Source organism: Euprymna scolopes, chromosome 46 (genome assembly GCF_053919585.1).
Source record: "Euprymna scolopes isolate OS-2025 chromosome 46, ASM5391958v1, whole genome shotgun sequence".
In the NCBI taxonomy this organism is placed as follows: domain Eukaryota; kingdom Metazoa; phylum Mollusca; class Cephalopoda; order Sepiida; family Sepiolidae; genus Euprymna; species Euprymna scolopes.
Window position 1 is genome coordinate 143,152,664 of NC_136527.1, and position 15,317 is coordinate 143,167,980.

The following is a 15,317-nucleotide window of genomic DNA, read 5'->3' on the forward strand; positions in this document are numbered from 1 at the left end:
GTGATATATGTAATATACATATATGACATATATTAGATATATATACATATATGATATATTATTTTTATACATATATGATATGTATTATATATATATACATGTATGATAATATTATATATATACATAAATGATATATATTATATATATACATATATGTATAAATCAGATATGTATACATATATGATATATATTATATATATACACACATATACGTATTATATATGTATACATATATGATATATATTATATATATACATATACGTATATATTATATATGTATACATTTATGATATATATTAAATATATTAATATACGTATATATTATATATGTATACATATATGATATATATTAAATATATACATATATGATATATATATCATATATACATACAGTTTATATATATAATGTTTATATATATATAGTTTATATATATGTATAGTTTATATGTATTCTGTGTTCTGTGTTCTCGGGGCAACGTTATAAGGTTTTGCCAAGTATTCCCTCACACGAGAGGTATTACTGGTTGGGTCAGGCATGCGTGTAGGCGTGGTCGATGCGACCATCTGTCCAGGGAGAATCAGCGTTGTTCCATAAATCATTTCGGCAGGCGTAAAACCAATATCTGCTTTTATGGTGGATCTGATGCCTAATAGAATGAAGGGGAGGTACTCTGTCCACCTGCTAGGGTCGGAATGTGCTCTAATAGCTGCTTTCAACTGACGGTGCAGACGCTCGATCATGCCGTTTGCCGCCGGGTGGTATGAGGTAGTCCTTATGTGTTTGCTCCCCAGTAGGCGAGACAATTCAGAAAAAAGATAGGAATCAAATTGTCTGCCCCCATCGGTTGTGATGGTGTGAGGCACACCATAACGCGATATCCAATGTGTAACCAGGGCTCGGGCAACAATTTCTGCGGAAATATCTGCGATGGGGATGGCTTCAGGCCATCTAGAGAATTTGTCGATGCAAGTCAATAAGTATGTACAGTTTCTCGAATGTGGGAGTGGACCCACTTAATCTATGTGAACGTGTTGAAATCGTGCCTCAGGGGTTGCGAAGGTAGCAAGGGGACTTTTAATATGCCTCTGTACTTTTGTATTTCTGACAAGGGACGCAACTCTTGGTCTATTCGCGAACGTCTCGGTTAATGGCTGTCCAGATGAAATGAGAAGTCACCAGCTTCTGCGTGGAACGAATGCTAGGATGTGACAAGTTGTGTAATTGAAAGAAAACAGCTCGCCTATGCTTAAGGGGTACATAGGGGCGTTTATGACTGTTCGAAACATCGCACCATATCGTCTCGTTGGAACAAGGTACTGGGACTTGCCTGAAAGTTAGATTTTCGGAGTGACGTAAGCGATTTAGTTCTTCATCATCCCGTTCGTCGATGGCGATCTGGTGGAGGTCGATCTCGTCAATCGCTTGAATGGCATCGATGTGCATTCTCGACAATGCATCTGCAAATACGTTCTCCTTCCCTCTGATATACTTGATATCCGCAGTAAATTGTGATATGAAATCCAAATGGCGAGCTTCCCTGGGTGAGTGTTTTCCGGGCTTGGCAAGCAAAGCATGCGATAACGGCTCGTGATCCGTAAAAAGCGTGAAAGTGGATCCTTCCAACATGTAACAAAAGTGTTTAACTGCGCAGTATGCGGCCAAAAGTTCCCTGCTGAAAGTGCTGTATTTGGTTTCAGCGTGCTGAAGACGCCTTGAGAAAAAAGCTAGTGGTTGCCAAGTATTATCTACTAATTGTTGCAATACACCTCCAATGCCAACGTCGGATGCATCGACGGATAAAGCTAGGGGTGCATCTGGACGGGGAAAAACCAACATTGTCGCTTCTGTTAATGCCTGCTTGACCTTATCGAAGGAACGTAATTCCGTTTCGCTTAATGTAATCGTCTCATTTTTTTTGTTTTTATTTCTGAGTACGTCGGTTAATGGCTGCCCGATTTCAGCACAATGGGGCACGAAACGTTGATAGAAATTAATTAAACCGAGGAACTCTCGAAGTTTACGAAGTGAAGTGGGAGCTTGGTAATCGACTATAGATTGGACTTTCTCTGGAAAGGGACGGATACCTTCTTTGTCAATTAAATGGCCGAGAAACGAAAGTGAAAAAACTCCAAACTCGCATTTTTGGGGGTTAATAATAACGCCATAATCTGTCAATCTGTGAAATAACTGCTGCAGATGCTGTAAGTGTTCACCGTCCGATGCACTTGCCACGAGGAGATCGTCGATATATGCATAGACGAACGGTAGTCCTCACAAAACTGCATTGATAAAGCGTTGAAAAGATTGCCCTGCATTACGTAATCCAAAGGGCATGCATAAGAATTCGAAAAGGCCGAAAGGAGTTGTGATCGCAGTCTTAGAAACATCCTCCGGGTGTACGGGAATCTGGTTGTACGTGTGAACAAGGTCGATTTTGGAGAACGCTGTTTTTCCATGAAGCGAGTTAGAAAAGTCTTGCAGATGCGGAATAGGGTAATTGTCCGGAGTAGTGCGACTGTTAAGTGCGCGGTAATCCCCACAATGGCACCATTCGCCGGCTGATTTTTTTGGCACCATGTGGAGTGGCGATGACCAGTTGCTATTAGAGGGTCGAATAATGCCTAAATCCAACATGTGCTGAAATTCTTGTTTAGCCGCCCTTAAACGATCGGGTTTAAGTCTGCGCGGGCGTGCGCTCACAGGCGGTCCCCTTGTTTGGATATGATGAGTGACATTGTGTTTAACTTTGTCACCGTTAAACGTGGGGAGAGTTAATTCCAGGAAATCTCGTAGCAAATCTGTATACGGATCCGTGGTGTCTTTACGTATAACTGGGCTGATCTCGTCCGACCCACTGATTATACCTTGTACGGAACGTCTAGTGTTATTATCAATGAGTTTGCCGCATTTGACATCTATAAGGATGCCGAAATGGTGCAGAAAATCTGCCCCTAAAATCAGAACGGGTAGCTTAGCGACGATGAAGACCGAACATAGTGCGCGCTGTAATCCAAGATTTAATGTTATCGATGTCTCTTCGTAAGTAGGAATGGAGGAGTGATTCACTGCGTGTAAAAATAAGTTTGATTGAGGACGATTCTCTTTCACAAACTTCTTAGGGATGATACTGACTTCCACACTGGTATCAACGAGAAATCGTATACCAGTGGTTCTATCAGTTACGTACAGGGTGCGACGAATGTTGTTCTTGCCAGGATTGTCTGCCACTCCTACTGCCTGGCTTGGGCATTTCCCAAGAGACGTTTCTTCGTATATGAACATGGCTGGTGGCATTGGTAAGCTCTTTCACCACAACGTGCGTGGTACTTGCAGAGCCCACCGCTGTTCTGAGTTCTGCTAAATCGCCGGGGACGGACTCGCTCAGTGGGGTGCTTATGCATTTTTGGTTTGAGCTCGAAGCCACATAACTGTTCACTCAGGTCGTGAATCATTTGAGCCTGTCGCTCTAGTTCCTCGCGTATATCCGTGAAGGGGTTTGCAACGTTAGGCAGGGCATCGTTAGAGCTGTGCGTGTGAACTGGGGCTATGGAAACGGTCACGTCCATAATTTTGTCGGCTAGGTCCGCTAGCTCCTCAATGGTTGTGGAGTCATTCGAAAAGGCGAGTATCATTTGAATACTCGATGGCAGTCTATTGACGAAAAGTTGTTTAAGTATGTCCGGCGGTAGTGAGTTCTCACCCATCAACAGCTTCATACGTCTGAGTAACTGAGACGGTTTCCGATCTCCGAGTTCTTCTTCTACGAGAAGTTGACGAAGGCGTTTCTGCTGTGAATCGGTTGTCCTACGAATCAATTCCGATTTGAAATAATCGTAGCTGATCGATCCAGGGGGTGACATGATCAAGTTGCAAACCTCAGCCATTACTTCATGCGTTAATGCAGCCACCACATGGTTGAATTTCGTCACATCGCTGAGGATCCTTTGCGTATAGAACTGGGCCTCTACGTGTGCGAACCATAATGTTGGATCATGCGTCCAAAAAGGAGGAATCCTCAAAATAGCCTGAATAGCCATCGTTGAAGGAAGCGCCTCACTGTCCATCGTGGGGAACGCGTTAAAGAGAACGATGACCGCAGAAAATCTCCGTGAGATCCTTTACGCCTAGAAAAACCGATGTGCCGCTAAGGTCGACATGTACGTCATTCGGCGTGCGCGTGGTCGCTGAGAAATTTCCCTTGTGTGATTACAGGTAATTCTTCCTTATTGATAATATCCACAATTCCTTGCGTGTTCTGCCAAAGTCTGACGAAAAAAAGGGGTCACCAGTGAAGCGAGGTGCTCGCTGGGCAAAGCAACAAACAGCTCACTTAAAATTAATTTTTCAAAAACATTAATAAGAAAACAAATATTTAGAAAAATTAATTAAAAACAAATAATCAGACTTAGCTTGTTATAAGAGGTGTGAATTTATTTGCCCTGGTGTATCAGACTCGTGTTTATTTTGAGTCCGAAAAAAAGAAGAAGAAATCCTTCCCGACTGGTCAAATGTTTTTGGCGTTAAGTTGGAAAGAAATGATAAATTAATTTTCTTTAGAAAAGCTGTTCGGGTAAGGAGCGGAGTGAATAGATCGAAGAATGTTTTTCTTTTTTTTTTTTATGTGTGGTTTCACCATTGGAAACGCACGAGCGACAGAGCGTGGCAGTAACACGTCTTACTCCTCTGGTGTCGCAAGCAACAAGAGGGTGAGAGACTCCTCGAATTTAGCGCCACGGCTTTTTTTTGTCTTTCTTTTGGAGCTCTCCGGAAACGGTGAATGTTCAATGTCACTGTCAAAATTACTTCCGGGGTAGATGCTACAAAGGCGTCCTAGACTCTTCACAGGAATTTCTTTAACTGTCGGCACAATATCCTCTCCGACATTAAAGTGAATTTGCCTTACAGAACCTTTAATGATTGACAAACTTCGACTTTTCTTTGGTTTAATCCTCATTTTCACCGTTGTAAGAAGATCAAAATACCGGTCAAGCAAACACTTAGCAGCTGTTTTGGAAGGGACAATGATGGTAATATCGTCCATGAACGCTCTTGATGGAGGAAGAATTATTTGTTTATTAGTCGAAACCCCCGTTGTAGTGTTAGCGGCACTTCTTAATATAAGTTCCATTGCTAACACAAACAATAGTGGGGAGATGACGCACCCCATCATAATGCCGATTTCAAGTGACTGCCATCTTGTAGCATATTTTTTCATTGTAAGCCTCATGAAAGCCAAACGAAAATATTTCATTATAATGTCCCTACTCTTTTCCGGAAAGTGGAAATAGGGTCACTTTGTCTTTCCAAAAGGTCATCTTACTTTCCAGAGAGTCTTACTGTTCAAATTCTACAATTATATATGTATCAAATATATATATATATATATATAAAATGAAAATTACAATTGAATTTACCAAAATGATCCAAGATGGTAAAATTAAAGTAAATTATAAATATTAAAGAATTAATATTTATAAACTTATCTAAGCCAGATATAAAAGCTCGATAATACAAAATAGGAAATAGAGCTTATAATATGAGCAAACAGTTAATGAAATATGTTAAAAAACACTTTGAAATGAGTTAAAAATATATTTAATCTGAAAAGGAAACACTAGATAAATGGATAGTCCTTAATCCGCGGAGTTTCAAAGAAATACTCTCCTTCTCATAAGAGGGTAAGAATTAGCAAAATGCAGGATCGGATTTTGCATGCAGAAGTATTTGATGAAACAATAAATAAGTCAAAGATCTTACTTGAAAACAAAATAAGTTTAGCAGAGGGACTATAGTGAAGAAAAAGGTGATTACACATTAATGGATAGTCTGGTGGAAGACAAAAAAATCCAGTGACGGTAAAAATCCAGTGACGGTAAAATGGATTATTATGGACCATCTCCTTCTAATTACGGGGTTTCTTTGGATTTACTTGTACAAATGGAAATTCTTTTAACTTTCTTGAAGTATATGATATGCATATATATATATATATATATATATATATATACCATATGTATATATATTATATATATATATATATATATATATATGTATATACTATATATATATATTATATATATATATCATATGAATATTATATTATTATATTATACATCAATCAGATGTATATTATATATATATATATATATATCATATGTATATATTATATATATATATCATATGTATATTTTATATATACATATCATATGTATATTTTATATATATATATAGTAAGTATATATTATATATATATGATATGTATATATTATATATAAATATATGTATATATTATATCTATATATGATGTGTATATATTATATATAAATGATATTACATATTATATATATACATATGTATAAAACATATATATAATATGTAAATATTATATTTATGTTATATATATTATATATATGTATGATATGTATATATAATATATGTATATTATATATATATGTATATTATATATATATATATATATGATATGTATATATTATATATGATATGTATATATTATATATGATATGTATATATTATATATGATATGTATATATTATATATATGTATACATTATATATATATATATATATTATAACAATATATATATGATGTATATTATATATATATATATGTATAAATGATATATATTATATACATGATATATAAAAATATATATATGTCTATATATATGATATATATAATATATATATTATATGTATATATATATACGATATGTATATATTATATATATATTTATATATATATGGTATGTATATATCATAAATATATTTACATATGTATATATCATATATATATTAACATACATATATCATATATATATTTACATATATATATGAATATATTATATATATATATGTATTATATCATATATATACATATATAAATATGATATGTATCATATCATATATATCATATATATATATGATATATATATATATTATATATATATTATATGTATATATATATATATGATATGTATATATATATGACATGTAAATATTATATATATGATATGTATATATATATATATATGATATGTATATATTATATATATATATATGATGGGTATGTATTATATATATATATATATATGATATGTATATATTATATATATATGATATGTATGTATTATATATATGATATGTATGTATTATATATATGTATGATATGTATGTATTATATATATATGTATATATCATATATATATATATATATTATATGTATATATTATACATATATGGTATGCATTAATTATATATGATATGGATATATATATGATATGTATATATTATACATATATATTGTATGTATTAATTATATATATATATGATATGTATATATATATGATATGTATATATTATATATATATGATATGTATATATAATATATATATGATATGTATATATTATATATATATATACGATATGTATATATTATATATATACGATACATATATATTATATATATATGATATGTATATATTATATATAAATATATATTGAGAGAGAAAATCAGAAGGAACAAACCGTATTATTTGTTCATCAACGTTTCGTCTTTATTTCGAGACTTTCTCTAAATAAAGACAAAACGTTGATGAACACATAATACGTTTGTTCCTTTTTATTTTCTCTATTTTGTCGGAATATATTTTCATCATTTTCATCATATATATATATATATGATATGTATATAAAAAATATATATATATACATATATGATATGTATATATTATTTATATATATGATATAACTTATATAAATGTATATATATGACATGTATACATATTATATATATATATGTATAACTTATAAAAAAATATATATGATATGTATATATATTTTATAAATATATATGTATATATATATTATATACATATACATATGATATGTATATATATTTTATATATATATATGATATGTATATACGTTATATATATATGTATAACTGATATATATTACATATATATATGTATATATGATATATATTATATATATGCATATGATATATATAATATATATAGGATATATATATATATATGATATGTATATAATATATATATATATTTATACATATATATATGATATGTATATAATATATACATTTATATATATATATATGATATGTATATAATATATACATTAATTTATATATGATATATATATATTATATATATTTACATATATAGATATGATAGTTATATATTATATATGATAGTTATTATATCATATATATATGGTATGTATTATATCATGTATATTATATATACATATCATATATATTATATATATATATGATATGTATTATGTCATATATTATATATATATAATATGTATATACTATATATTTATATATACATGATATGTATATATTATATATATACATATGTATATATTATATATATATATATATGATATGTATATATATGATATGTATATATTATATATATATGATGTGTATATATTGTATATATTATATATATGATGTGTATATATTGTATATATTATATATATATGATGTGTATATATTGTATATATTATATATATGATGTGTATATATTCTATATATTTATATATATGATATGCATATATTATATATATATATGATATGTATATATTATATATATATGATATGTATATATTATATATATATATATATGATATATATATATTATATATATTTATATATATATATATGATATGTATATATTATATATATTTATATATATGATATGTACATATTATATATATATATATTGAGAGAGAAAATAAAAAGGAACAAACCGTATCATGTGTTCATGAACGTTTCGCCTTTATTTCGAGACTTCCTCTAAATAAGCCGAACGTTGATGAATACATAATACGTTTGTTCCTTTTTATTTTCTCTATTTTCATTATTTTCATCATATATACATATATATAAATATATATATGAATATAAAAAAAATATATATATATATATACATGATATGTATATATTATAGATATGATATGTATATATGTCTACATATATTTATATATATATGATATGTCTATATATATATTTATATATATGATATGCCTATATATATATTTATATATATATATATGATATGTCTATATTTATATATTTATATATATGATATTTATATATTTATATATATATGATATGTCTATATTTATATATATATTATATGTCTATATTATATATATATGGTATGTATATATTATATATATATATGATATGTATATTATATATATATGATATGTATATTATATAGATATGTATATATTATGTATGTATATATATATATATTATATATATGTATATATTATATATATATGTATATATTATATATATATGTATATATATATGTCTATATATATATATATCATATATATATATGATATGTATATATTATATATATGATATATATTCATATATATATATCTAATATGTATATGATATGTATATGGTATGTATATATTATATATATATATAATACATGTTATATATATATCATATGTATTTATTATATATATATATATATATAATATATAGAGAGAGAAAGTAAAAAGGAATAAACCGTATTATATGGTAATCCACGTTTCGTCTTTATTTCAAGAATTCATCTAGATAAAGACGAGACGTTTTTCCGTTTATTGTTTCTATTTTGTCGAAATACTATTTCTATATATGTATATATTATATCTAAATAAATAATATGTATATATGTTATATATATAATATGTATATATTATACATAATTATATATATATATATATATATGTATATATTATATATATGCTATGTATATATTATAAATATATATATGATATGTAGATATTATATATATATATATATATGCTATGTATATATTATATATATATACGATGTCTATATTATATATATATTATATGTATATATATTATATATATCGTATGTATATATTATATATATATGATATGTATATATATAATATATATATTATATATATATATGGATAAATGATATATATTATATATATTATATATATATATATATAGATAAATGATATATATTATATATATATGGTATATATATATGGATAAATTATATATTATATATATATGTATATATGATATATATTATATATATACATACATATGATATATATTATATATAAATGTATATATTATATATATTATATATATATACATATGATATATATTATATATATATGTATATATTATATATATATATATTTATATATGTATAATATATTTATATATTATATACATATTTATACATATATATATGTATATATTATATATGTTTATATATATATATTTATGATATGTGTATATTATATATATTTATGATATGTATATATTATATATATTTATATATATATATTCATGATATGTATACATTATTTATACATACACATATATATATATATATGATATGTATATATTATATTTATATATATTATATGTATATATTATGTATATATTATATACATTATACATTTGTATTATATTTTATACATATTATACATTTATATTATATATTATATATATAGATTATACATTTAAATTATATATTATATATATATTATACATATATTACATATATTATGTATTTATATATATTATATATATTTATATTATATATATTATATACATATATAATATATATATATATTATATAGTCGGAATATTGTCGGAATACTATTTCTATTATTTCCATCATATATATATATCATATATATATATGTATATATTTTATATATATATATATATATATAATATGTATATATTATACATTATTATATATATATATATGTATATATTATATATATGCTATGTATATTATATATATATATATCTGCTATGTAGATATTATATATATATATCTGCTATGTATATATTATATATATATACGATATGTATATATTATATTTATTATATGTATATATATTATATATATGATATATATGATATGTATATATTATATATATATTTTATGTATATATATATAATATGTATGATATGTGTATATTATATATATATATGATATGTATATATATTATATATATGTTATATATATATGGATAAATGATATATATTATATATGTTATATATATATGGATAAATGATATATATTATATATATGTATATATTATATATATACATACATATGATATATATTTTATATATATGATATGTATATATTATATATATATATATATTTATATATGCATATGTATATATTATATATATATTTATACATATATATATGACATGTATATATTATATATATTTATATATATATATTCATTATATGTATATATTATTTATACATACATATATATATATATATATATTTATGATATGTATATATTATATATGATATGCATATATTATATTTATGTATATATTATATATATATATTAGGTTGTCCGGAAAATAATGGCCATTTCAGGAAGTCTGTTTTAAATTGGATTTTATCATAGGATTTTTATTATATTTCAGGTAAACATCAACATGATTATTGATTTATATGTGCTCTTTAATAATTTCTTACTTTTTTCTTTCAGAAAACGGTTTATGAGCGAATGAGCCCATAATTTGGAATATGAGAAAAGAAGACTTACGATTATTTTTCCTGCATGAGTTTAAGCTTGGTAACAATGCTTCTCAAACAACTGCAAATATCAATAGCGCATGGGGAGAAGGCATCACAAGTGATAGAACAGTACGAAGGTGGTTTAAAAAATTTCGTAGTGGTGATGAGAACCTTACAGATGAAGAAGGTAGAGGACGGCCATCTAATCCTGACAATGAAAATTTAAGAGCCATTGTTGAGCAAAACCCACGGAAAAGTGTCAGGGAAATGTCTCGGGAACTTGGTGTCAGCAGTTCAACAGTGTCGGACCATCTGAAGCAAATTGGCAAGGTGAAAAAGCTCGACAAATGGGTCCCACATGAGCTCAATGAAAATCAACAAGCTCGACGTTTTGAAGTGTGTTCGATGCTCTTTTTGCGAAACATTAATGATCCATCTCTTGACCGAATAGTCACCTGTGACGAAAAGTGGATCCTTTATGATAATCGGAAACAATCAGGTCAATGGCTTGATCGTGATGAACCACCCAAACATTTTCCAAAGCCAAAGTTTAACCAACAGAAGATTATGCTGACTGTTTGGTGGTGTGCAATTGGTGTTATTCATTACAGCTTTCTGGATGCTAATCAGAGCATCACAGCAGAGGTTTACTGCAATCAACTCGAAGAAATGCATCATCATTTACAAAAATTGAGACCTGCATTAGTGAATAGGCGTGGTCCAATCCTGCTCCACGATAATGCGCGCCTCATGTTGCGAGAATGACACTGCAGAAACTCACAGACTTGGGATACGAAACTTTACCATATCCTCCTTATTCTCCAGATCTTTCACCCACGGACTACCATTTCTTCAAGAATTTAGCTGCTTTTTTAAGCAACAAAGCTTTCAGATCTAATGCAGAGGTTGAATCTTTTTTCAAAGATTTCTTAACATCTAAGCCAAAGAATTTTTATCAACGAGGCATAAATGATCTAGTTGATAGATGGCAAAAATGCATGGCTGTTAAAGGATCATACTTTGACTAATTTCAATGTCTAGTATCAACTATTTGATTGATAAATTCTTTTTCTCTAAAATTGGCCATTATTTTCCGGACAACCTAATATATATATATATTATATGTATATATTATATGTATTATACATTTGTATTATATATTATATTTATATATTATATATATATTTATAATATATATTATATATATTTTATATATATATATTATATATATATATTTATAATATATATTTTATATATATATATTATATGCATATTATATATTTATATATTATATATATATTATATACATTGTATATATATATTATATATTTATATATAATGTATATATATTATATATTTATATATATATGTATTATATATATTTGTATATTATATATATATATTATATATATTATATATATTTGTATATTATATATATATTATATATTATATATATTTGTATATTATATATATATTATATATTATATATATTATATATATTTGTATATTATATATATATTATATATATATATATTATATTTATTTGTATATTATATATATATTATATATATATATTATATTTATTTGTATATTATATATATATATATTATATTTATATATTATATACATATATATTTATATTATATATATATTATATATATTATATTTATATATTATATACATATATATATTTATATTATATATATATATATTATATACATATATATATATTATATATATATATATTATATACATATATATATATTATATATATATATATTATACATATATATATATATATATATTGTATACATATATATATTGTATACATATATATATTATATACATATACATATAATATATATTATATATATATTATATAAATATATTATATACATATATATTATATACATATATATATATATATTATATACATATATATATATTATATACATATATATATTATATACATATATACATATATTATGTACATGTATATATATTATATACGTATATATATTATATATATATTATATACATATATATATTATATATATATATATTATATACATATATATATTATATACATATACTTATTATATATATATATACATATACTTATTATATATATATACATATACTTATTATATATATATACATATACTTATTATATATATATACATATACTTATTATATATATACATATACTTATTATATATATATATACTTACTATATATATACATATACTTATTATATATATATATACTTACTATATATATACATATACTTATTATATATATATATATATATACTTACTATATATATATACATATACTTATTATATATATATACATATTATATACATATATTATATACACATATATATATATATTATATACACATATATATATATTATATACACATATATATATTGTATAGATATAGTATATATATTGTATACATATATATATATATTGTATGCATATATATATATATATTGTATACATATATATATATATTGTATACATATAGTATATATTGTATACATATAGTATATATTGTACACATATAGTATATATTGTATACATATAGTATATATTGTACACATATAGTATATATTGTATACATATAGTATATATTGTATACATATAGTATATATTGTATACATATAGTATATATACATATATAGTAGTATATATATATAGTATACATATATATATAGTATATATATATATAGTATACATATATATATAGTATATATATATATAGTATACATATATATATAGTATATATATATAGTATATATATATATATAGTATATATATAGTATATATATATAGTATATATATATAGTATATATATATATAGTATATATATATATAGTATATATATATAGTATATATATATAGTATATATATATATATATATAGTATATATATATATATATAGTATATATATATAGTATATATATAGTATATATATATATAGTATATATATATATATAGTATATATATATATATATATATAGTATATATATATAGTATATATATATATATATACATATATATATATAGTATATATATATAGTATATATATATACATATATATATAGTATATATATATACATATATATATATATATATAGTATATATATATATATATATATATATATATAAATATATATATATATATATATATATATATATATATATATATATTATATAGGAAATTTATTACTGTTTGTCCAGAATTAGTTTACAAATTGTTTCAGCTAGAGGAAAATCTATCGTTAGAATTCATGGTGGATTAAGTCACAAAATCAAATAAGAATGGAAAAATCCTAGATGAAGGGGAGTTAGAAAAGAAGGGGGAGTGGTAGGGACAGGACGTTGGAATTTTAAGCAGTAGGAGTTTATACAATAAGAGAGGGGTTTATAATCCAATATTAATTATGTGAAATTCTTATATACGTTTTTTTTTACTATAAGAGAGTGGTTTATAATTAATATTATGATAATTCTTATCCCGTTTTTTAAATTTTTTCTGTTATTTTATATCGGTGTAAAATAAAAAGACGCTACCCTTATTTATGGCAACAGGATGGAAGGGTAATATTAGTGAAGGAACGTGTTGAAAATGGGGTCTCTATATATATTATATATATTATATAAATATTATATGTATATTACATATATATACATTACATATACA

The 15,317-nt window shown here is 24.7% G+C and overlaps 2 protein-coding genes across 2 annotated transcripts; both read right to left on the reverse strand.

The window, feature by feature from the left end:
• Positions 1 to 441: 441 nt before the first annotated feature.
• On the reverse strand, positions 442 to 1,837 carry LOC145270223 (uncharacterized). The gene is made up of 2 exons (XM_080125854.1): positions 1,329 to 1,837; positions 442 to 949 (listed from the first exon to the last, which is right to left on the reverse strand). Exons 1-2 carry the CDS (start codon positions 1,835 to 1,837, stop codon positions 442 to 444), a joined length of 1,017 nt encoding a protein of 338 aa, XP_079981980.1.
• A 1,394-nt stretch (positions 1,838 to 3,231) lies between these two features.
• On the reverse strand, positions 3,232 to 4,065 carry LOC145270224 (uncharacterized). The gene has a single exon (XM_080125855.1). The coding sequence runs from the start codon at positions 4,063 to 4,065 to the stop codon at positions 3,232 to 3,234; it is 834 nt and encodes a 277-aa protein (XP_079981981.1).
• Positions 4,066 to 15,317: the final 11,252 nt, after the last annotated feature.

Bases quoted from the DNA above. Each gene is read 5' to 3' on its own strand.
- LOC145270223 (XM_080125854.1), bottom strand. From the start codon at position 1,837: ATGTTGGTTTTTCCCCGTCCAGATGCACCCCTAGCTTTATCCGTCGAT. The intron at 950-1,328 runs GCAAGTCCCAGT...CAAATTCTCTAG, and splicing joins TCCGAAAATCTAACTTTCAG to ATGGCCTGAAGCCATCCCCA.
- LOC145270224 (XM_080125855.1), bottom strand. From the start codon at position 4,065: ATGGACAGTGAGGCGCTTCCTTCAACGATGGCTATTCAGGCTATTTTG.